Genomic DNA, 21,764 nt, shown 5'->3' with positions numbered 1-21,764 from the left:
CAGCCTGTCCTAAAATACACGAGATATGGACGCTGCATAACATCCATATAAAAACTGAAACGTCCAAAGTATGAACGGAGTAAAACAAGGGACATGGGCTGCTGTGTGGCAGAAAAGGAATGCCCATATAAAATGGTCACACAGCCATCCACATGAGGAAGTAGCCTAATGGTTAGAGTAGCCTGCTATGAGCCTTACTAGAGAGCCAGGTTGCTGGTTCAAATGTCTCTGTACCTTTTTGAAAATTGTGTTTATTTTTAAATTCTGAGTTCTCCAGGGACAGGAAAATACCTACTGTGATTTCACTGACTCTATTCAGTAGAGAACTGCTCAATCACATCACTTTTCTGTAAACTGGACATGCCAAGTGCCAGGTTTAAATAATAGGGTTACCATATTTGTTCCCCCCCCCAAAAGAGAACACATGCCCCGCCCCACCACACTCCTACCCTGCCCCCTGTCACATAACGCCATGCCCCTTTCACACCCCCACCCTGCCCCCCTGTCACACTCCCTAAGGGTGTCCTATCCTCACCTTACTGTACTGCCCTGGTGGTCTAGTGACCTCTTCAGGGCAGGAAAGAGCCTCCTCTTTCCTGCCCGGAGCGGCTGCAGACTGTCTCTTGCTGCCTCCGGTCCCAGCACCGATTCAAAATGGCTGCCAAGATTGACCATTTTGAATTGGCGCCAGGACCAGACGCAACAAGAGACAGTCTGCAGGAAAGAGGGGGCTATTTCCTGCCCCAAAGAGGTCACTAGACCACCAGGGCAGAACAGTAAGGGGAGGGGAGGATAGGACACCCCTAGGCCCGCCCACTAGCCTGCCCATTTGTTTGCAAATCCAGACAAACGGGCAGGCTCGCAAAACCCAGTTGCCTGGCCGTGTCCCAAAGAGGACACGGGTAAAACCAGACATATGGTAACCCTACTAAATAAGGATGCCGATCTTTTTGAACATGGACATTCCTTCCCCTTCTGCAATCGGAGTTAGATGTCCATCGTTTGATTCCCCTCCCTATTCCACCAAAAACACGTCCCGACCACACCCTGTTGCCATATGGACTTCAGCAATTTTAGATGTTCATATTCAGGCTTTATAAAATCGGTATTTGGCCGTCCATCCAATATGGATATGTAAATGCTGGTTTTCAGATATCTGGAATATGAATAGAGCTTCTAAAATAAGAACCTAGGTCTTGTTGAGTTATTTTATAGTCTGAGAGGCCAGTTTACCAGAACTGATCCTGTTCTCTTGATATAACAGAGATTGCATAAAGACGAAGAGATGTTTGTGTAATAAAATACCAATAAGTAGAGTCCAAGTAGTCACATGGCTACCTAAAATAAAGGTAATGAACAGAAATAAAACAAAACAACAAAAAAGGAAATAAGATGATGCCTTTTATAATTGGACTAACAATAAATTTTTTGATTACTATACATTACACTCTGTTCTTGTATTCTGCTGATACCAAATGGGCCCGAAATTCAGACCACGGAAGGTAGCCGGCTGCCTCCCGTGGTCAGCGCTGAGCCCAGATATTCAGTGCTGGGCTGTTTCCAGTGACCAGCATTAAATATCCAGTTTATTTTTCGTCAGTAAGAAAATAGTTGGCCAAGCCAATATTCAGTGCTGGTTGGCTAAGCTCATGGCAGCCAGAGATAGATCTGCTATTGACACAGCCAGATTTGACCACCAAACTTATCCGACGAAGTGCTGAAAATTGGCAGATAGCCAGTTATATCGCGCAGTATAACCAGCTATCTGCTAAGCGCTAACCGGTGATATTCAGCGGGAGACAGCCGGCTATCTCCCGCTGAATATCTTTAGATAGCTGGCTAAGTACCATTTAACCGGTCAGTCTGCCCAACGAGATAAACTCATTTTACATGGTATGCGATACTTTATATATATATACCCGAGTTTGATTTGTTCTTGTTCAATCTCGGGGCATAGACTGTAGATGTCTGCCCAGCACAGTTCTTGTACTAAAAGTTCTGAAGCTAATGTTGAAGCCCCTTAAAATTTACTCTAGCCCATCCATATCTATTCAGTCATTTCAGCCTACTGTGTATAATTTCTTTTCAACATCCCATGGGTTGGAAAGTATTTAAAGAAGAGAACCTTAGAATAAAACCAAAGGAAGCAAGAGGCAATCAGTAGATGAAGTAATACTTTGAGGCAACTAGACCATACAATTCTTTAAGCCGATGTGACATGGTTAGTGCTTTTTTTTTTCTTTTACCAATTACTGATTCTAATCTCGTCCTCAGAGGTTCAGATAAGTCAGGAATGGTGGCCATGTTAGAATATTGTCTAGAACTACTAGTGAATGGTGGGATATAAATAATTTGTAAATACACTGCCAACTAGAACCTTTTTCTCTTGCTTTCACAGTGTAGGTCAGCCATTCCAAGGGGATTATCTGGAAGTCAGCAAGAATCCAAAGTACAAGAAGCTCAGCGACACTGTGGAAGATAAGATTATAATTGCTGATGTTGTAAACAAGATCAACAGAGCCAATGGAAAGGTAAAAGGGAAAAAAAGACTTTCATTGGCCAAAATCTTAAGGAGTAAATGCATGCAACTGGCTGCCAATCTGAACCTTTTCCTGTGGCTCCACTCCTGAACATGCATAAACACGGGTCATGTCAAAATATGCACCTTCTTGTCACCGAACATACCCTTACATGTGTAACCGCTGTGATTAATCTACAAAAGCCCTATGGGGGCACGCTAGATATTTCAAAAATAGGAAGGATTTTACCCTTTGCAACTAGAAATTTACAAAGAATATTCCCCTTATCTACTAGAACTACAAATTATTGCTTTTTCTATGGTTTAGCAAAATTTTACTTTGTTTGCACAAAATTTGCTTTAACCTGTAAGTAGAAAAGGCCAAACTTTTATCTTACTCTATATTTTTATTTTATATTTTTGAACTATATTTGGCCTGGCAGTCTCATCTTGCTCCATTGAAACCAGGTTGTAAGTTGAGTGATGGTGCCATGAGTCCTTAGCCACCCAGGAGCAGCATTCCCACTGAGCATGGAGGCCCTCTGCTAGCGTTGCTGTTAGTGTGGGTTGGTGCAATGGCAGTATCAAAATAGGCTTAACCCTATTACAGTATCATCTTCCACTTACTTTAGTCCAGCTACGGCAGTGCTAGTTCTTGGCTAGGAGCCTCATACTATAGCAGCTCCTTTCATAAGCTGTGGTCATTGGCCAGTAGGTGTTTCTGAAGAGTAATGGCTGAAATCTGAACACTGTCTCTACAGCAGCCTTAGCCCAAGGATCACAGTCCTGGCTGGGGAATTGAACACAGGTGTTCATCATTGCTGTTCTGTGCTGCCACAAAAATACTGAGCCAGCCTTGAGCACCTTCAATATTGTTTGCAAATGATATTTTAATAGTAAAGAAATATAAAGGGAAGAATAATTGTTATAGCCCCCTCTCTATGACTTATGAGTGAGCTGGGTCCTATGCTAGCTGGAACTGGATTCTTCAGCGCATCTTTTGATACAGGAGTCCTCATGCACATGGCCATCTGCCCTCCCCTTATCCTAGATGCATCTCCATTCTGACAAGCCCAACCTTGTTGATAAAGAACTAGAGCCTAAATTGTTTATATGGAAGTTTTACCATCAAGCCAGAGGGACGACTATGCAACATTTTCCTAAAGTAAATTAGAAAGCCAGTAGTACCTGAGATATATTCCAGAAATGTAATAAAGCATATTCCCATGCACTGACTGTGTGTAACTCAGGCCTCAGTCCTGCATGCTATGGGCTTTTGCTTGGGCCTGCTGTTCATCAGGACAGTCAGGGCTCAATCATGATGTGACTGACACAAAAGTCCATGGAGGGTGGAAGAACAGATACTGCTACAAGGGCAGTCTGTGCTGGCCCTAGAGGGGTGCTGAAGTATAGTCTCACTGAAATGTCCCTTCTGTTCTCAAGGCCAGTGAGGTAACTGAGTTGTTCATGTATGTTGTTTACAGTTTATTTAATCTGATATACTGCCTATCTCTAGAAAACTCTAGGCAGTGTACCATATTAAATATAAAATATACATAAAAACATGGCCATGGAGTCCTAGGTTACAAATGATATAAATAGTAAACATAAAACTGTCATATTACTCTAAGACACAAGAGGAAAGTAGGTGTGTATATCATAGACAAGACAGTTGATGGGAATTATCCAGAATCCCAGCTATGTCAGCTAGATCCAGTTAAAGAGCTTGCCCTAGCAGAAAGCCCTGGAATAATGCAAAGTTTTCAAATTTTATGGATTTAAATGAGAGAAAACATGAAGAAAAAGCTATCCTTTTCATGACTAATTTAAGCAGTTGTCTTTTCTAAGAATTGTATTTTTCGATATGGGGCTGTAATGTTTCTTTCTCCAGTACTTCCCAGTCTATTTACATTATCTCTGCTCCTCTCCTTTCCTCCTTGCTGTTTACACAGTGATATAAGTATTAGGGCCGCAATTCAGGATTAAAGATTTTTAATTGTGATTAATCGTATAATTAAATGTTATTTATTTATTTATTTATTTCCCACTTCAGCTGTAATTCTAGACAAGTCACTTAACCCTCCATTGCCCCGGGTGCAAAAGAAGTACCTGTATATAATATATAAACCACTTTTATTGTAACAAATCCCATCCCCCTTCCCATCCCTAAAGGACTGATAATCTCCCTCCCTCCAAAGCTTTCTCTCTGGCCCGTCTTGCCTCCTCTGACATCACTTCCTGTTTCTGCATGGGCAGGATGGGTCAGAGGGAAAGCTTTGTACCAGGCCACAAGCAGCATATGTACATCACTGCTGCTGGGAACCAACAGAAGACCACTTTTAATGTAGACGTGTGTGTGTGTGTGTGGGGGGGGTGAATCATGAGTGGGGGGAAAATGCCGGATTTCGCCGAGTGCAGGAATTAGGAGTGGAAGAGAGCAGAAGAGATGTTTGGAGGAGACAAGAGACGCTGCATTGAGCGCTGCATTAACTGCAATTAACTTGCAGCCCTAATAAGTATACATTCCACAAAAGAGATGTGGCTGCAAATTGAAGGAATCTGAGCCAGGACACCGGTAGATTTATTTCCAAGTCGAATTCCCAAAAGTTGCAAGTCTGAGAAACATGAGTAAAATGATTGGGCTGGATTGATTAGGTATGGGGGAATGTAATCCTAAAATCTCTAACATGTGAGACACTGCTGGTTTGTGTTAATGCTCTGTCCTGTTACTACAGCCACTGTCCTACTTTGTCATCTCCTTGTATTTACTTGTCCAATATGTTTACCTATTGAAGGGCGCACCCAGGATTTTCATGTTAACAAAAAGCAATATCCTCCTTGCCGACCAAAAGTCGGGACAGAAAAAGCTGGAAGTGCCTCTGGGAGATATCACCAAAGTGTCCATGAGCTCACAAAATGACGACTTCTTTGCTGTGCACCTCAAGGAGGTAAGCTGGGATTTCCTAATAACAGAGGAAATAGAAGAACAAGGTCCCTCGCAATCACACAGATAATTCAAACACAGTGAAAGCGACAACAAAATTGAAGCTAGATAATGTTCAACTAGTGCAGAAGATTTTGTGGCCTAGTGGTTAGGGTGGTGGACTTTGGTCCTGAGGAACTGAGTTCGATTCCCACTTCAGGCACAGGCAGCTCTTTGTGACTCTGGGCAAGTCACTTAACCCTCCATTGCCCCATGTAAGCCGCATTGAGCCTGCCATGAGTGGGAAAGCCCGGGGTACAAATGTAATAAAAATAAATTTTATTGAGTCATTGGATGTTTTAATAAAATCTTATGCACTATCAACATCGTGTAGCTTTGATTTTGTTGTCACCTTCGCTGTGTTTGACTTACCTTTCCTAATAACAGACCATTACTCCTTTATATTTAATGGAAATGGCTGGCTCTCTTTATTCCTTAAGGTACTTTAGGCACAGGACGATAAGTCTTCACAATCATTTTGGGTCATTGCTCACTTGAATTAGCATTTAGATAATGAAAGAGAAAGCAGTTGCACCCCATGGATGTTCTTGTGCTTTCAGTGATGGCCATTTTCTGCATCTGTCTGTAATTACGTAGATATCTGATACTCGACTGTAGTCTTCTGAGAGCTATTGAATTAAAACTAACCACAGCTCCTTCTTTATGGCAGGGTTCAGCGGCTGCTGCTAAAGGGGATTTTCTGTTCAGTAGTGATCATCTAATTGAAATGACCACCAAGCTTTATCGAACTGCTCTGAGCCAAACCAAACAGAAGATTTTCATTGAGATTGCTGATGAGTAAGTGCCTCCTTTTGTATATAAGGTGCGCTGGAAGTGATAGGGCAGAGAACCTGAAATCCAAAATGAGATGTACAGGGAAAATTCTGTAAATTTAAAGAGATCTAAATTTTAGCAAACCTAAAGGAACATCTGGACTGCCTGGACTCAGGAGCAGTATTTGTGCATTGTGTAGAGCACGTGGGAAATATGCTCAGCAGTGGAGGAGTTAGCATATTATATGTGCTGACCTTCTCAGTATCAAGGATATGTAGGGTCTATATGTAGGGATGGGCACGCAGAAACTTTTCATGTCATTTTTGTTTGGAATTTTTTTTCATTTCCATCAAATATTGGGGTCTTTTTACTAAGGTGCGCTGAAAAATGGCCTGCGGTAGTGTAGGCTCGTGTTTTAGGCGTGCGCATATCCATTTTTCAGTGCGCCTGCAAAAAATGCCTCTTTTAAATTTTTGCTAAAAATGGATGTGCAGCAAAATCAAAATTGGCGCATGTCCATTTTGGGTCTGAGACCTTACCGCCAGCCATTGACCTAGTGGTAAAGACTCACGCAGTAACCGGGCAGTAATGACCTACGCGTGTCAAATACCACTTGGCGCACGACAAAAATAAAATTTATTTTTCAGACGCGCGTATTGGACACGCACCTAAAATGAAATTACCGCAAGAGCCATGCGGTAGCTGGGCGGTAACTCCATTTTGGCGCGAGTTGGGCATGCCTAGTCACTTCGCTTAGTAAAACTGTCCCGTTGTTAATAGTATGCCCTCTTCTTAAAAACTGCATACTCTTTCCCGATAGGGTGTGCATGAAGTTTGCACGTGTACCTTAGGGGGTAGAGAGTGTATACTATGTGCACATAGGCCTAGATTCAGTAAATAACACTTAGATTTGGGTGTGGGAAAAAATCATCATGGAGCGCTATCCTATAAAGAATACTCAAAACAAGAAACATGCACAAAAGACAGAACAAAGCCTTTATATCCATCAGTTGTTCACCCGAAGAACCTCCCACCACAGGATTCAAAAAAGGGAGGTTAATTAAAAATTAAAAGCCAATTGAAAAAAAAGTAAGTCTTCAAAGAGACTCTGAAAAGAGCATAATCCTGACTTCTCAAGATGTAGATGCTGAGGGAGAGAATTTCATAAAGCAAGTGAAAGAAAAAAGAAGGCTGTAGACCGCGTGATTAAGAACATAAGAATAGCCATACTGGACCAGACCAATGGTCCATCTAGCCCAGTATCCTGTTTCCAACAGTGGCCCAATCCAGGTCACAAGTACATGGCAGAAACCCAAATAGTAGCAACATTCCATGCTACCAATCCCAGGACAAGCAGTGGCTTCCCCCATGTCCATCTCAATAATAGACTATGGACTTTTTCTCCAAGAACTTGTCCAAACCTTTTTTAAACCCAGATATTCTAACTGCTGTTATCACATCCTCCGGCAAAGAGTTCCAGAGCTTACTATTCTTTCAGTGAAAACAAATAATTCCTCTTATTTGTTTTAAAAGTATTTCCATGTAATTTCATTGAGTGTCCCCTGGTCTTTGTACTTTTTGAAAGAGTGAAAAATTGATTCACTTCAACCCGTTCTGCACCACTCAAGATTTTCTAGACCTCAATCATAACACCCCTCAGCTGTCACTTTTCCAAGCAGAAGGGCCCTAACCTCTTTAGCCATAGTGGAGGGTGGCAAGATCAGTCTGATATCAGTTAGCATAATTTATACTCCTAAATTAGGAGCATAATCTATTTTAGAGCATAAATTATGCTCTTAAATTTAAGGAGCGTAAATTTAGGAGCATAACCTTTATACAATAAGACCTGTGGAGGGGCATAATCAAACGGAAACGCCTATCTCCATGGGCGTTTATCTCTGAGAACAGGTCCGTGAAGGGGCGGGCCGAACCAAATTTTCGAAAAAATGGACGTTTTTGAGCTGGGCGTTTGTTTTTTTTAGCGATGATGGAAACTAAAAACGCCCAGCTCAAAAACGTCCTAATCTGAGCCAATTGGTCGTGGGAGGGGCCAGGATTGGTAGTACACTGGCCCCCCTGATATGCCAGGACACCAACTGGGCACCCTAGGTCAGTGCGGTGGACTTCAGAAAAAGCTCCCACATGCATAGCTCCCTCACCACAGGTGCTGAGCTCCCAACCCCCCTCCCCCCAAACCCACTACCCACAAATGTACAACACTACCATAGCTCTTAGGGGTGAAGGGGGCACCTACATGTGGGTACAGTGGGTTTTGGAGGCCTCCCATTTACCAGCACAAGTGTTACAGGTGGGGGGGGGGGGCCTGGGGCCACCTGGCTGAAGTGCACTGCAGTACCCACTAAAAGTGCTCCAGTGGTTGCTGCTATATAACATTGGCACACCAGTTGACACCTGAAGACTAATCTCTCCGAAAACGTCCTTTATTGGAATAACCACCTTTACTCACAGTTAACTGCAGATCAGAGGTTGTGCCCCACTGGCAACGAGTCTCCCTGGTACTGAGATGAGCAGTAGGTCAGAGCTGGCAGAATGCTCTACAATGCCCTCTTTCAGCCACATTCAAGGGAAGAACTAAGTTGTCTAATGTGGCTAACACAGGAAAGGGAACTAAAACTGGCTTACAAAAATGGCCACTACCGCATGGACTACAACAGGAAACACAACAGGGCAAACCCAGTAGGCAGGGGGAAAAGCACCATGGGAGAAGAGCCTACCAACTACCAACATCGTGAGACTGTAACACAAGCTAATGAAATCACGGAGCCCAATACCCTACACCCACCACAATGCAATGCTGATGTGACCCTGTACTGCACCCGAGAGCCACATCTGACCCAGGGAAAGGCTGTGACAGGATCGAACACATTCTGTTGTCATGGAGGTGGGTACGGCATTTGAGGCTGGCATACAGGCTGGAAAAAAAGTTTGTAAAGTGGGGTTTTTTTGGGTGGGAGGGGGTTAGTGACCACTGGGGGAGTCCAGGGAGGTCATCCCCGATTCCCTCCAGTGGTCATCTGGGCAGTTGGAGCACTTTTTTGGGACTTGTTCGTGAAAAAAAAGGGTCCAAAAAAAAAGTGACCCAAAATCGTGGTAAAAACGCCTTTTTTTTTTTTTTTTCGATTATCAGCTAAAGACGCCCATCTCTCCTCGGCTGATAAGCACTCCCCAGTTCCGCCTCTGACACGCCCCCGTCAACTTTATTCGTTTCCGCGACGGAGTGCAGTTGGAAACGCCCAAAATCGGCTTTCGATTATACCAATTTGGGCGCCTTTGCGAGACAAACGTCTATCTCCCAATTTAGGTCGCACTATAGGCGTTTTTCTCTTTCGAAAATAAGCTGGATAGTGCTGTTAAAATTGGCTGCCAGGGAGCTTGTACATTTACCAGCAGCCAGTAACTGTACAAGTATTTTGGAATAACTGCCAATATATAATGAAAATGGATTTTAAAACATCATTTGGTTTCAGATTTAACCGATGGGCTAGGTAAGTTCTATATTGTAGTTTCTTAACACTTTTAAACATCTGGACTTAAAGTATTCCAGATGTAGGATTTTAGGAAGGTGCCTTCTAACTTTAGATCTCTAGGAAGTGGCATCTTTTTATCCTCCAATCTGAGAAAATAAATGTCCTCACAGCAGATTTCAGCTGGCGCAGTTAATACAGCTAAATGTATACACACATTCACCAAGCATGTATTCTGGAAATCTGATCCTGTGTTTCCTGTAATCCTGAGCTTTGTTTACACGAGTGCTGTGCTGAAACTGTCTAAGCTAACGTGGGAATGGAGGTGGGGGCGCAGGCAGGGAAACATGGTAACCGAGATTCAGGGAGTTGAAACACAAGAATAGGTCAGGCAGGTCTTTATAGTCTAAATGGCTGTGCCAAATTGTGGGAGATGACAGAGCAGAACAGCACATATATTTTAGCCACTTTGGGATTGCTTTTTTTTTTCCTGAACTGATAGCTTCTTCCTATTCTTCCAAGCCGCCAGTTCAGTTAGAATGAAGGCTGGGATCCTCACACTGAGCTTTCACTTGAAAGTGGAAGAGTAACCTAATGGTTACAGCAGCGGGCTGAGATGCAGGACTGACCTTACCACAAAGCAAATTAGGGCACCAGAATTTGGGGTGGAGCAAAAGAGCAAACAGAGCTAACCAAGTGGGAGAGGATGACTGGCAGGGATCCCCAAACCCTGCTAGACAAAGAACTGAGTCAGCTGGACAGGTCAGTGGAAATCTGTGCCGCAGTTCTACCATAATTTTCCTCTTCTTTTGTAAGGCTGACACAGTGAACACATCCAAAACTTACATTGCATAGTCAGTGCCAGGAAGTGCTGGCCCCACGATCATGTGTTTTGAATGTGCTTATGCCACCGGCCTTTAGGAGAAAGCTGTAGAGAACCAGAATACAGCTGAAGCTGTTATGAGTGAATAAGTTGGGTCTGCAAGCAGAGCCATCGCGGGCACCCAGTACCCTTGCACTGGCCCTGCTAAGATGCTTGGTGATATTTCCAAAGCATCCCTGTACCGTCATCTTGAAGGGGCATCAAGCCTTGTGTGAAGTACCCCCAGTGAAGGAAAGTCTCGTTAGCACATCAGAACCGCCACAGATTCCCCCAGTATTTACTACTATTACTACTACTACTTAGCATTTCTATAGCGCTGCCAGGGTTACGCAGCACTGTACAAGTTTAAACATGGGGAAGGAAAGTCCCTGCTCAAGAGAGCATATCACTGCCAGCCTTCCAACCCCTTAAGAAAGCCTCATCTTTAACAATTTTTTTTTAATGCTCAAGGTGAGTTACAATGAAAAAAACAGCAACAAGAATAAAATCCAACCAACCCCCATTCATCCATCCTATACCCCCAAAATAAAATCACCCTGCTGAAAATTCTACTTCCAGCTATACAGTAAAACCTCCTTATCCATAATTAAAAAGCCAAGTTTTTACCAATTTCCAGAACTTCTTACAGTCGTCTTCCAACCAAACAGCCAATGGAAGGGCATTCCACAATGAACCCAAAACCGCAGAAGCTCTCTGTCTTGTTCTGTTGTAGATATACCTGATTTGGGAAACACAGTAGTGACTGCTAAGAAGAGTGAAGTGATCCCTGTGGGGTATATGGTACTAAGATATTAGTAGGATACTAAGGTTTCTTGAGATGGGCACCTCAAAAATGCAGACACAAATTTTACACCTGATTCTGTGCTAACAAGGCAGTAAGTAGATGGACGCCAAGATCAGGGTGACGTGATCAAATGATTTCTTCCTAGTTAAAACCTTGCAGCTATATTTTGCACTAATTGCAACCACTTGAGCTGCCTCCTTGAAAGACTGGCATAAAGATAATTGCAGTCATCCAATCTATTCATAATCAGAATTAATGTGAATCTAATTAAACAAAGGTAAACCAGCAAATCAGCTCCTTATTGTTCTCAACATTTGCTTAACCAGGTGAAAATCAGAGTCTAGAAAAACCTTCAGACTCAACTACTGGAGTCAACTTCAGTTTGACCCCTCCCCTCCCCCAATAAAAAATGTAGTTCACACAGTTATTTCCCCCTTTGCAGCTGTCCCACAGGCAGTCCAACATTCTGAGTGTTACATGTACACATTAAACCGATCAGCCAACATCTCTAAACACCTATTCAGCGTGGGTCATGAGGGTCAAAGAGCAATCTCAGGATAACCAGTGCTACTTTGTATTATATTGGGTAGGGACAGGCTCAGAGGCCTGGGAGGCATTAATCATGGGGAGCGGTGTCCCTCTTGGGACTGGAGAATGGGGTCTGAGGAACTTTATCTGCACAGAAAACCAATGTTTTGCCCTTATTCGGGGCTTCACAATATAAGAAAGTTATTTCAATATAGAATAAATGTTATTGCAGTGATTCCCACACCGAGTTCCTCAAACTCTCTTCATGGGTTCCTCAAGAAATTAGATTATAGAATCTGTTTGTATGAACATATATATGTTTACATAAACTGAAGGTCCCTCGGTTTATGAAAAAACATTTTAGGGGTTGCACGATAGTAAAAGATTTGGAAATCACTGTGTTACTGGGTGATTCGCTTTATTCCTAGGTACTCAAGAGATTTAGATACTCTGTAGAAATATTTATTTACTGAGATAATATGTTGAAGAGTTGGATAATGTTAACACAAAGAAAATTTGGCAGTGGAAAAATGGTGCAAGAATCATCAAACCTACTGTTAACCCACAGACCTTTTTTGTGTTCTGACTGTACCCTTCTCTTTTCACCACTGTTAATAATTATCGCCTGCTTCTCCTCGATTACTTTGAATTTGGATGCTGTTTTTGCCCCCATCACCTCCATACCTCTAACCTTCTTTATGTAAAGGAATGGCTTCAGATTTTGGACTGTGCTTAGTGGTAGGGTGAAAGAAATGGGAAATAGAATTTGGTTGTACTATCATTGACTAGAGAATACTTTGATGTAGGTCGGTGTTAGACATGTTGGGCCCAGGGCAGATTTGCAAGAGGGTCTCAGAGCCTGCCAGCAAACTGTGCTGCCTTCAGTTTAGATAGCCTTGGGGCCCCTTCTGGCATGGGGACCCAGTGCGAGTTCCCTGTCTGCACTTTGCTAATGCCGGCCCTGCTGTAACATAGGAAATGCATGTGATTTTTTTGTTCCAAAAAAAAAAAAAAGTTCAGTTACACTCTCCTTTATTATAAGCAGTGTTCCTATCTGAAGTCTCATATTCTTTCTCCTAGGTTCCTGGTGCAATTCAAACAGGACAAAGTGTGTGTGAAGTTTATACAGGGCAACCAGAAGAACGGCAACATGCTAACATGCAAACGGAAAAACAACCGTCTCTTAGAAGTGGCTGTGCCTTAACTGCAAAATCACCGTCCTCCTTTGATAGACTTTGTTTCTTTGTAACAGTGCAATTTTAGAGGGTTTTTAATTGTGATTGTGAGCTGCCACTGGTTAATCAGCTTTTAAATCTAGCTTTCCTTTAACTGAAAGTCTGTAACCCTTAAATGAAAACCCATGGAATGTTGGCAGCATTAAAAAAAAAAAAAAAAGTCCAATTGCAATATTATACACAATTTTCATTTTTTGGTCATAGTACAGTACAGAATGGTTCTATTTACCGAGAAACTTATCTTTATCCGATCGATCAGGAACTTACAGATAGCACATTAGTGCCAGCAGATGCCAGAAAGATATCTATTAGGATTTCTCAGCCGTAGAAATATGGTTTTGTACAGCTAGGCGTGGTTAGGGAATTTCAAAAGCACAAAATAGCATATACTGAACTAGTAGCTATATATAGAATCTTTAATTAAGAGCAACCTTAGTAAAAGTGGAATAAATAAGTTCAAAACACCTCAGGGGCAACTTTGCAAGTGAATACAGACTGATAATCCACCATATTTATAGCTGATTTACCTCCCCCATCCCCAGGGACCTGTTTTAAGTTTATTTCAGGGGCTGGATACCCCTATGTGTACAACCTTCTGAGCATTTTAGACAATGCCTAGATGAATTTTCTGTCCGTATTCACTTGTAAACTTACTCCTGATGCAGACGCTAGGTGCCGAATCATTTTGGGCATATGGACTATTATATGAAGTGTTTTGGATAATCTATTCCACTTTTACTAAGGTTGCATTTAATTGATTAAAGATTCTGTATATAGGTATTGGCTCAGTATATGCTGCTCTGTGTTTTTGGTATTATTGCCTTCAGCATTTGTACCTTTTATTCTTCTTGCTTGTGGGTATGAATTTTTTTTTTTTTTTTTTGGGGGGGGGCAGCGTTATATGTAAGAGGCATCAGCCCTAAGGCAATATGATCACCATTAATGCTATCTGATCAACAGCAGTAACTGAGACAGCAAGAATGAGTTATTCGAAACATGAAGAGAAGGGCATATGCATCTGATCTATTTGAAATAAAGAAGCTGGTGCAACAAGGTAGGGTTCCAGTTGGATCCAGTCCTTAATTACTCCCTACAGGCTGAGATGGAGTTATTTTCTTAGGGAGATGACTGAGCTTTTTTTTTTCTAAGCAACTTTTTCCGTGCAATTTACAGTAATCTTAGATCACACATATGGCAAGAGTAGACCTGCCTATTATGGACAAAAACAAATTCCTTCACTCTCAATCCAGGACACAGTTTTAACAGCTTAGGTATTACTCATTAAGGGTTACAGGCTTCTCTGGATATTAATATGTACCATAGAATGTGCAATAAAACATTTAAGACATCTTGAGAAGGTTATTTATATGACACATTAGCATATGAAGAAGAGATGTTTGGTACATGATGTGTATTTTAGGCTGCAGTTATTTTTCTTATTAATTTGCAGTTTCTAGAATTTATACTACAGTTGTCATCTTTGAAGGAAAAAATTGCAATGCAATAACTTTATAATTCAAAGGGGTAATGTGTATGTACATATATTAAAAAAATACCCTGGTATTATGATAACTGTTAAAGTTATTCTATTTCTGTTACTTCTGGTACTCTGTTATAACAATATTTTTGTATTTTAAACTGTTTTCCATCTGTTTTATATTAGTTCTGTGCCTGATGTAAGTTGTGCACAAACACCCATTACAATCAAAAACTTCATTACCGGTATTAAATTGTCAATGTAGTAGATGACACATACTCTTTTATAAAGCTAAAACATTACCTGAAAAGCCTTGAGTTGTTGAGCATTCTTTTGCTTGTAAGTTTGTAGGTTGATAGTCATCTGATGTGCAGTTCCTGTCTTGCAGTCTTAGGGCCCTGTTTTTTGCGTTAACCATGTATGTGCCTACAATATCCCTATCAGGATTATTTTCGAAAGTGATCGCCAGTGATCTTCCGACATAAATCGGGAGATGGCCGGCGATCTCGCAAAAGCGGCAAAATCGATATAATCGAAAGCGGTGTTTTTGACACCATCGCTGCTTTCCCGTCGGGGCGAAGCAAAGGCAGGACATGGGCGGGCATGGGCATGGCTACCAGATGGCCGGCTTTTGCAGATAATGGGAAAAAAAAGCGGCGTTAATCAGTATTTTGCCGGGTTTACTTGGTCCTTTAATTTTCATGACCAAGTCTCAAAAAGGTGCCCCAACTGACCAGATGACTACCGGAGGGAATGGGAATGACCTCCCCATACTCCCCCAGTGGTCACCAACCCCCTCCCACACTAAAAAAATAAAAATAAAACACTTTTTTGCCAGCCTCTATGCCAGCCTCAACTGTCATACCCAGCTCCCTGACAGCAGTATGCAAGTCCCTGGAGCAGTTTTTAATGGGTGCAGTGGACTTCAGGCAGGCAGACCCAGGTCCATCCCCCCCCCCCACACCTGCTACACTTGTGGTGCTAAGTGTTGAGCTCTCCAACCCCCCCCCCAAAAAAAAAAACCCACTGTACCCACATGTAGGTGCCCCCCTTCACCCATAAGGGCTATGGTAATGGTGTAGAGGTGTGGGGAGTGGTTTTGGGGGGGATTTGGGGGGCTCAGCACCCAAGGTAAGGGAACTATGCACCTGGGAGCTTTTGTGTAATTTTTTAACATTTTTAGAAGTGCCCCCTAGGGTGCCTGGTTGGTGTCTTGGCATGTCAGGAGGACCAGTGCACTACAAATGCTGGCTCCTCCCATGACCAAATGCCTTGGATTTCGCTGGGTTTGAGATGACCCGCATTTGTTTCCATTATCGCTGAAAAACAAAACCGGCGATCTCAAACCCGGCAAACTCTGGCATTTGGCTGGGCTAAACCGTATTATCGAAAAAAAAAGATGGCCGGCTATCTTTTTTGAAAATAGGGTTCTGGCCAGCTGTTGCGCCGCTGCCACCAAAATAGATCGCCGGCGACGTTTGATTATGCCCCTCTATAGGTGCCTACATGGTTAGCGAGCGCGCTAAGTGTAGGCACACTAAAAACACTAACGCACATTAGTAAACAGGGCCCTTAGGTAGTGTCATAACTGATAGGGCAGATTTGATTTGATAGTCCATCTCTCACAATAGCATCAAAGTGGATTACCTTGCAAAAGCCATAAAATCACAAATAAAAAAACATCTGTCATATAAAAAATATGAACCATATAGATATTTGTTTTCTTTCCTCAGTTCCATTGGCAACTGGTTCCAGACACTTGATCTTGTATAACTAAACACAGACTATCTTGTATCACTAAGGGGGCCCAGGCCAGTACCCTCAAGTATGAAGAACGAAAACACCTAGATGGTTCATCATTTTGTAAATTAGCAGGACATCTTGGTAACCCTCTACAGATAAACTAAGCACAGGAATTTAAAAGATTCTACTGACTAATGGAAGTCATTGAAGATCAACCATAATAAGAGCAACATAGTCAAATTTCCTATCACCTACCAACAGTCACACTGTTGTGTTTTGTACAAGTTACCGCTTTTACAAATTGCATTTGGAAAGACTTGGAAACATGTCAATAAGATGCCAACTCATTCTTCTTCTCTTTCTTTTAAAATGAGTTTTACTACATAGTTTTCCTATTGAACTGAGCATATTGGAGAGTGTTACAATGGGGCTCATTTTCGAAAGAGAAAAACATCCAAAAAGTGTCATAAAGCACCATTTGGGCGTTTTTCTTCTCAAAATGTCCAAATCGGTAGTTTTGAAACATATTTTGCAGACATTTATCTATTCAATTCATCTGCAGTACGTCCAAATCACAAGGGGGCATGTCAGGAGTGATTCAAAGGTGGGTTTAGGGCGTGCCTAACACTTGGACATTTTACAGTCGTAATAAAACTAAACCAAAATGTCTAGAGTTGAAACTTCAACGTTTTAGTCTAGACCTGTTTTCAGAATGAATAAGGTGCCTTAAATGACCAGATGACCACTGAAGAGAATCAGGGGTGACCCACCAGTGGTCACTGACCCCCTCTCACCCCCCAAAATGTGAATTAAAATATGACCAGCTTCTATGACAGCCTCAGATGTTATAGCCAGATCTATTAGAGCTGCAAGCAGGTCCCTGGAGTAGTGTAGTGGTCGGTGCAGTGCACTATGGAGTGGGGGACTCAGGTCCTTATTGTGACCCCACCCAAAGTCACCAAAACCCTACTGTACCAACATATAGGTGCCCCCTTCACCCATAAGTGCTATTGTAGTGGGGGACAGTGGGGTTTGGAAGGCGCAGGGGACAAGATAAGGGAACAAAAGTGAGATACATACCTGGGAGCATTTTTATGAATTACACAGAAGTGCCCTCAAAAGGTGTCCCATTCCTCTCTTGGAACGTCTAGGAGACCAGTCTACTAAAAATGCAAAAAAAAAGTTTGTGCAAAACGTCCAAAGTCAGACTTAGACATCATATTGAAAATGCCCCTGAATATGTGTCAATAATGGCTGAACTTCAGGAGAAAGTTGTTGAACAACTTTCACTGGGCTGCATCAAGTCTGCTTAAAAGTTTTTTTCACCTCAAAAAAAGGTGATTGTTTTAAATGAGGACCAAGGTGACTCCTTAACCTTCTGTTCATCCTTAGGTTTTTTTTACATTTCTATAGATAACATTCATTTAGTAATATATGTGTTTAAGGAAGAAAGGCCAGCTATTGATAATTTGAATCAGCACTTCATTAAGATAGTGGATTGATTGAATTAATGTTGGTTGATACTCAATCCAAGAAAATCTGTGGGTATCTGGTTCTCTAGGGAAAAATCCATTTGATGGTTGATTTGTGCATAGCTTATATTTCAGTGAAGTTAAATGATTCTGTGGTGAGTGGATGTTGGGGTGGGTGGGAGGTAGTAAGGTTTTCTGCTCTGTTTTAAGTTTTTATTTGCATTTGTGACACACTTCCATAACTCATGGAGGCCTACTCTGAAGGGCTGTTTCTTGCTGCTCTGGACTCCCTGATCACATGATCTATCCAGTTTGCCCATCTACAACAGGTACTGAACTGTACAATGCCTCCTCTCCCTCAGAGATACTTCCCTCAGCTTTCACTTCCCCAAAGCTGGACCACACCTTCCTCGCTAAGCAGTCTAGAGCTAGAACTCTTTTTATATGTGGATCCTAGATGGCGCTTGATTGTGTAGCACATACCTGCCGCTCCTCTGTGTCTTCCAGTGTCTGGTGTGACCAGTACTCTTGCCCAGTACTATGGGCAAGAAGAAGGGAACGGCAAATGCACGACCCCCCCCCCCATCCAGGGGGCGGAGCAAGATGGCGGTACCAACTTTTCCGCGTGAACGACTAACCTGGCTCTGCTGAGTTTTTTTTTTCCTCTTTGATTTTCTTGCTGAACTTATTTCCTAAGTACAAGTTTTTGGATAATGCCTCATATGAAGAGGAAAGGAACCGTTAGGGCCGGAACTCAGCCAACACTAACTTCAACGCCTACTCAGACTCTGGAGATTTTCATCACGTGGTGATCCACTTTGTCAGCGTTCGGAGACCCCGCTGATTTATCGGTGCAAGGAGAAGCCGTGATCCTGGGATCAGACATATTGTTGTCTAAGACGCTTTTCCCACCTTCGCAACCAACTGTAAGCGAAGTAGATGGTGGATCTCTAACTCACAAAGATGGGGAAAGGGTCTTACTTCTGGGCCATGACGTCGCATTTTCAGCCGAGGCCCCCATGGCATCTGAGGCTCAGAGTAATGTTACTCTGCATGAGAGGCCATTAACATCTATGGCCCCGTCAGCGAAGGTAATGCTGGAAGCTATCTGGGAAATGCTCCAGCGTTTGGACAATACTGTGAAGACTTCAACAGGCAAGATTGATTCACTTGTGAATAATGTTAAAAATTTATCTGACGCATTTACAATGATGAAAAAAAGAGATAAATGAGAAGATAACATTTCTTAATGAAGAGACTACTAAAATTAAAGATACGTCAGTAAAATTGATAAAAGATAATACACTGATACACAATAGACTTGAATACTTTGAAAATTACAACCAAAGGTTAAACCTTCGATTGTTGAACTTTCCTCGAACATCAGTGTATATCCCTTTGGAAATATTTAAAAGATACTTGACTGAGAATTTAAAATTTTCTCCTGAAAATATATCACCTTTAAATAAAATATATTATTTACCAACTAAAATGACTAAAGAAGAACAACAGAACCCTCCACAACCACAAAGAGATTTGAATGTATCAGATTTATTGGAAACCTCATTAATGTCAACTGCGGAAAGACAAACATTACTGGTATCGTTTATTTTTCAGCAAGACTTAGACGCCGTGAGAAAAATGGCTTTAAGAAATCTACAAACTCCATTTTATGGAGGGAAAATCTGAGTTTTTCCAGATGTCACCAAACAAACTCAAGTTAGAAGAAAAGACTTTCTTGTGTTGCGTTCTGCTACTTTAGCGTTGGGTGCCACATTTAATTTGAACTATCCTTGTAAATGCAATATAAAATATTTGGGAGTTAAATATGTTTTCTTTATACCTGAGCATTTAAAACAATTTATTGATCAGAAAAAGTTATCATGAAGCATGTTGGAATCACACACTATGTTCCAGGGTTAAAGATTTGATATTATTTAGTGGATAATCTGTTAAGCCTTTCTTTAATTTTAATGCATGAATCTCATCTCCTGAGTTAATAATGGCTCTTCCCCCTTATTGGTGGTCTAATACAAGATGTAGAAAATTTATTTTTTCTATTGTAAACAAGATTTTCTTCTTATTATTTAATCTGCTTTTCCTATTCAAGTGTATATGCTTGTAAATTGTTTAATAAAATGATTAAGAATTTTTTTTTTAAATGCACAACCCCCAGCACCTAGCTGATTATTTCTGTTGTGGAAGACCACGCTTGAGGATTTCCAAGTGGCGGCGAGGTCCACGGGTACCATCTCTTCCACCCCAGCACTATTTCAGTGACAGTGGAGATGGGGTTTCCTTGAGCCCCATGAACCGTACGGCACCCCAGAAATCCTGAAGGAGTCTGTTAGAGGAGCAACAATGAGATATAAAGTCAGGAGAGTTCCCAGGTTATCCTGTGTTGGCCAGGAGTTCACATCTTGCAGAGATACATAAGATCCCAGAAGAGACCCTTCCTCCGATTGTTAGAGCACAGTATATTCCTGGGAAACACGTGGGAGGAATGAAGAATCCTGGACAGAATACTCTGGAGATGGACTTAACTGGTTTTCTTGAGTCTTCACTCACCTTATTGGTCACTTTTGCACTGGAATTGGATCACAATAATGTATTGCATATATATTTATGCAATATTAGTCTGCAGTTTATGGGTTCAAATATACGTATATTTCCTGACTTGTCTCGAAACACACAGAAGAGGTGCCAGGCTTTCTTGGCCTTTCAGCTAAGATTAGTAGCTTTGGGGGCCACTTGAGTTTTGAAATTTCCCTGTGCATGTGTGGTACTTAAAGATGATGTGACATACCATTTATTTGACCATAAACAGCTTTTGGGCTTTATAGTGGCTAAGGAAGAATGCAAGATTAATGTATAGTTTTCTCAGGAATTTGGTTTTCCACTGTTGGTTGGATGGGCTTCGTGGAGGTAACATCATCTCTTTCAATTGAGTTTATACTAATGCTGATCTTGGATCTAATATTGTGGTCTGTTTTATAGAATTTCTTTACTTTCCTGTTATCTTTGCCTATTTCTTATCATGGATATTTTTTGAAGTCATTGTAATCGTAAAACTATTAAAAATAAAATTTAAAAAAGAACTCTTTTAATGTGACCTTTGAGGGAGTGTATTCATTTCATACACTTTATCACACCACCTCAGTCACCAAAGGGAAGGTAGACCTAAAGAATCATACAATTACTTTCTTTTTAATTAAAACATTTTTTTGAAGAGTCTATACACCAGACACAATGTAATTCTCATTACAAAAATGTTTACACTTGTTTTAGCTGGTGAAGTGTAAACATTTTGGTAATGAGAAGGTGTATAGATTCTTAAAATCTTAAAACTTTCTGTGCCACAAACTGATAATGGAGGCCATTATAGAAGGGTTGTGCAGCATCTACACATGTAAATAATGGCTTTTACATATGTAAATAGTATACACGTATACGTTCCAATGTTATACTATTCAGATACCTCGGGACACATAGATTTTTAAAGGGGGCATCATGTATATTCTAAAAACTGTCCTCAGTGTCTGCTCTGAGGCACACATAAGTAAGGCTACCTACTCATTTGGAGCTGGGATCTCCACCAGTCATTGATAGGGCAATTGTATAACCTCAAAAAAGTACAAAAAAAAATGTTATTTTATTCAGCTCCTTCTGAGTTGGCTGTGCTTGTATGTGTAATTTATTAAAATCTGATAAATACTCATGTATGTTGCAAGGTTGGCACTTGCATGTGCCATTTTAAACCAGGTGCTGGAGAGGGCAGAATTGACTAGGGATTGCTTCTGCCCTTTACACCCTAGACACCAGGAACATCCCCTCCCCCAGTTAAATACTGGAGGATCATCATCTTAGTCATTGGGGGAATGT

The 21,764-nt window shown here is 41.5% G+C and overlaps 1 protein-coding gene across 11 annotated transcripts in view; it reads left to right on the top strand.

The window, feature by feature from the left end:
• The window catches only part of MYO1B (myosin IB), a 429,756-nt gene extending 415,729 nt beyond the window's left edge, over window positions 1–14,027 (top strand). For all 11 annotated transcript variants that reach the window (XM_030208964.1, XM_030208970.1, XM_030208968.1 and 8 more), the window contains 4 exons: window positions 2,399–2,531; window positions 5,314–5,466; window positions 6,172–6,299; window positions 13,036–14,027. In XM_030208964.1, the coding sequence (XP_030064824.1) occupies window positions 2,399–2,531; window positions 5,314–5,466; window positions 6,172–6,299; window positions 13,036–13,159 (538 nt within the window). In that variant the 3' untranslated portion in view covers window positions 13,160–14,027. The remainder of the gene's footprint in view (window positions 1–2,398; window positions 2,532–5,313; window positions 5,467–6,171; window positions 6,300–13,035) is intronic.
• The last annotated feature ends 7,737 nt before the right edge of the window (window positions 14,028–21,764 follow it).

The sequence above is a fragment of the Microcaecilia unicolor genome, chromosome 7 (genome assembly GCF_901765095.1).
Source record: "Microcaecilia unicolor chromosome 7, aMicUni1.1, whole genome shotgun sequence".
Lineage (NCBI taxonomy): Eukaryota > Metazoa > Chordata > Amphibia > Gymnophiona > Siphonopidae > Microcaecilia > Microcaecilia unicolor.
Note: the sequence above shows the minus strand (reverse complement) of the source record. Positions and strands in the feature narration are given on the sequence as shown.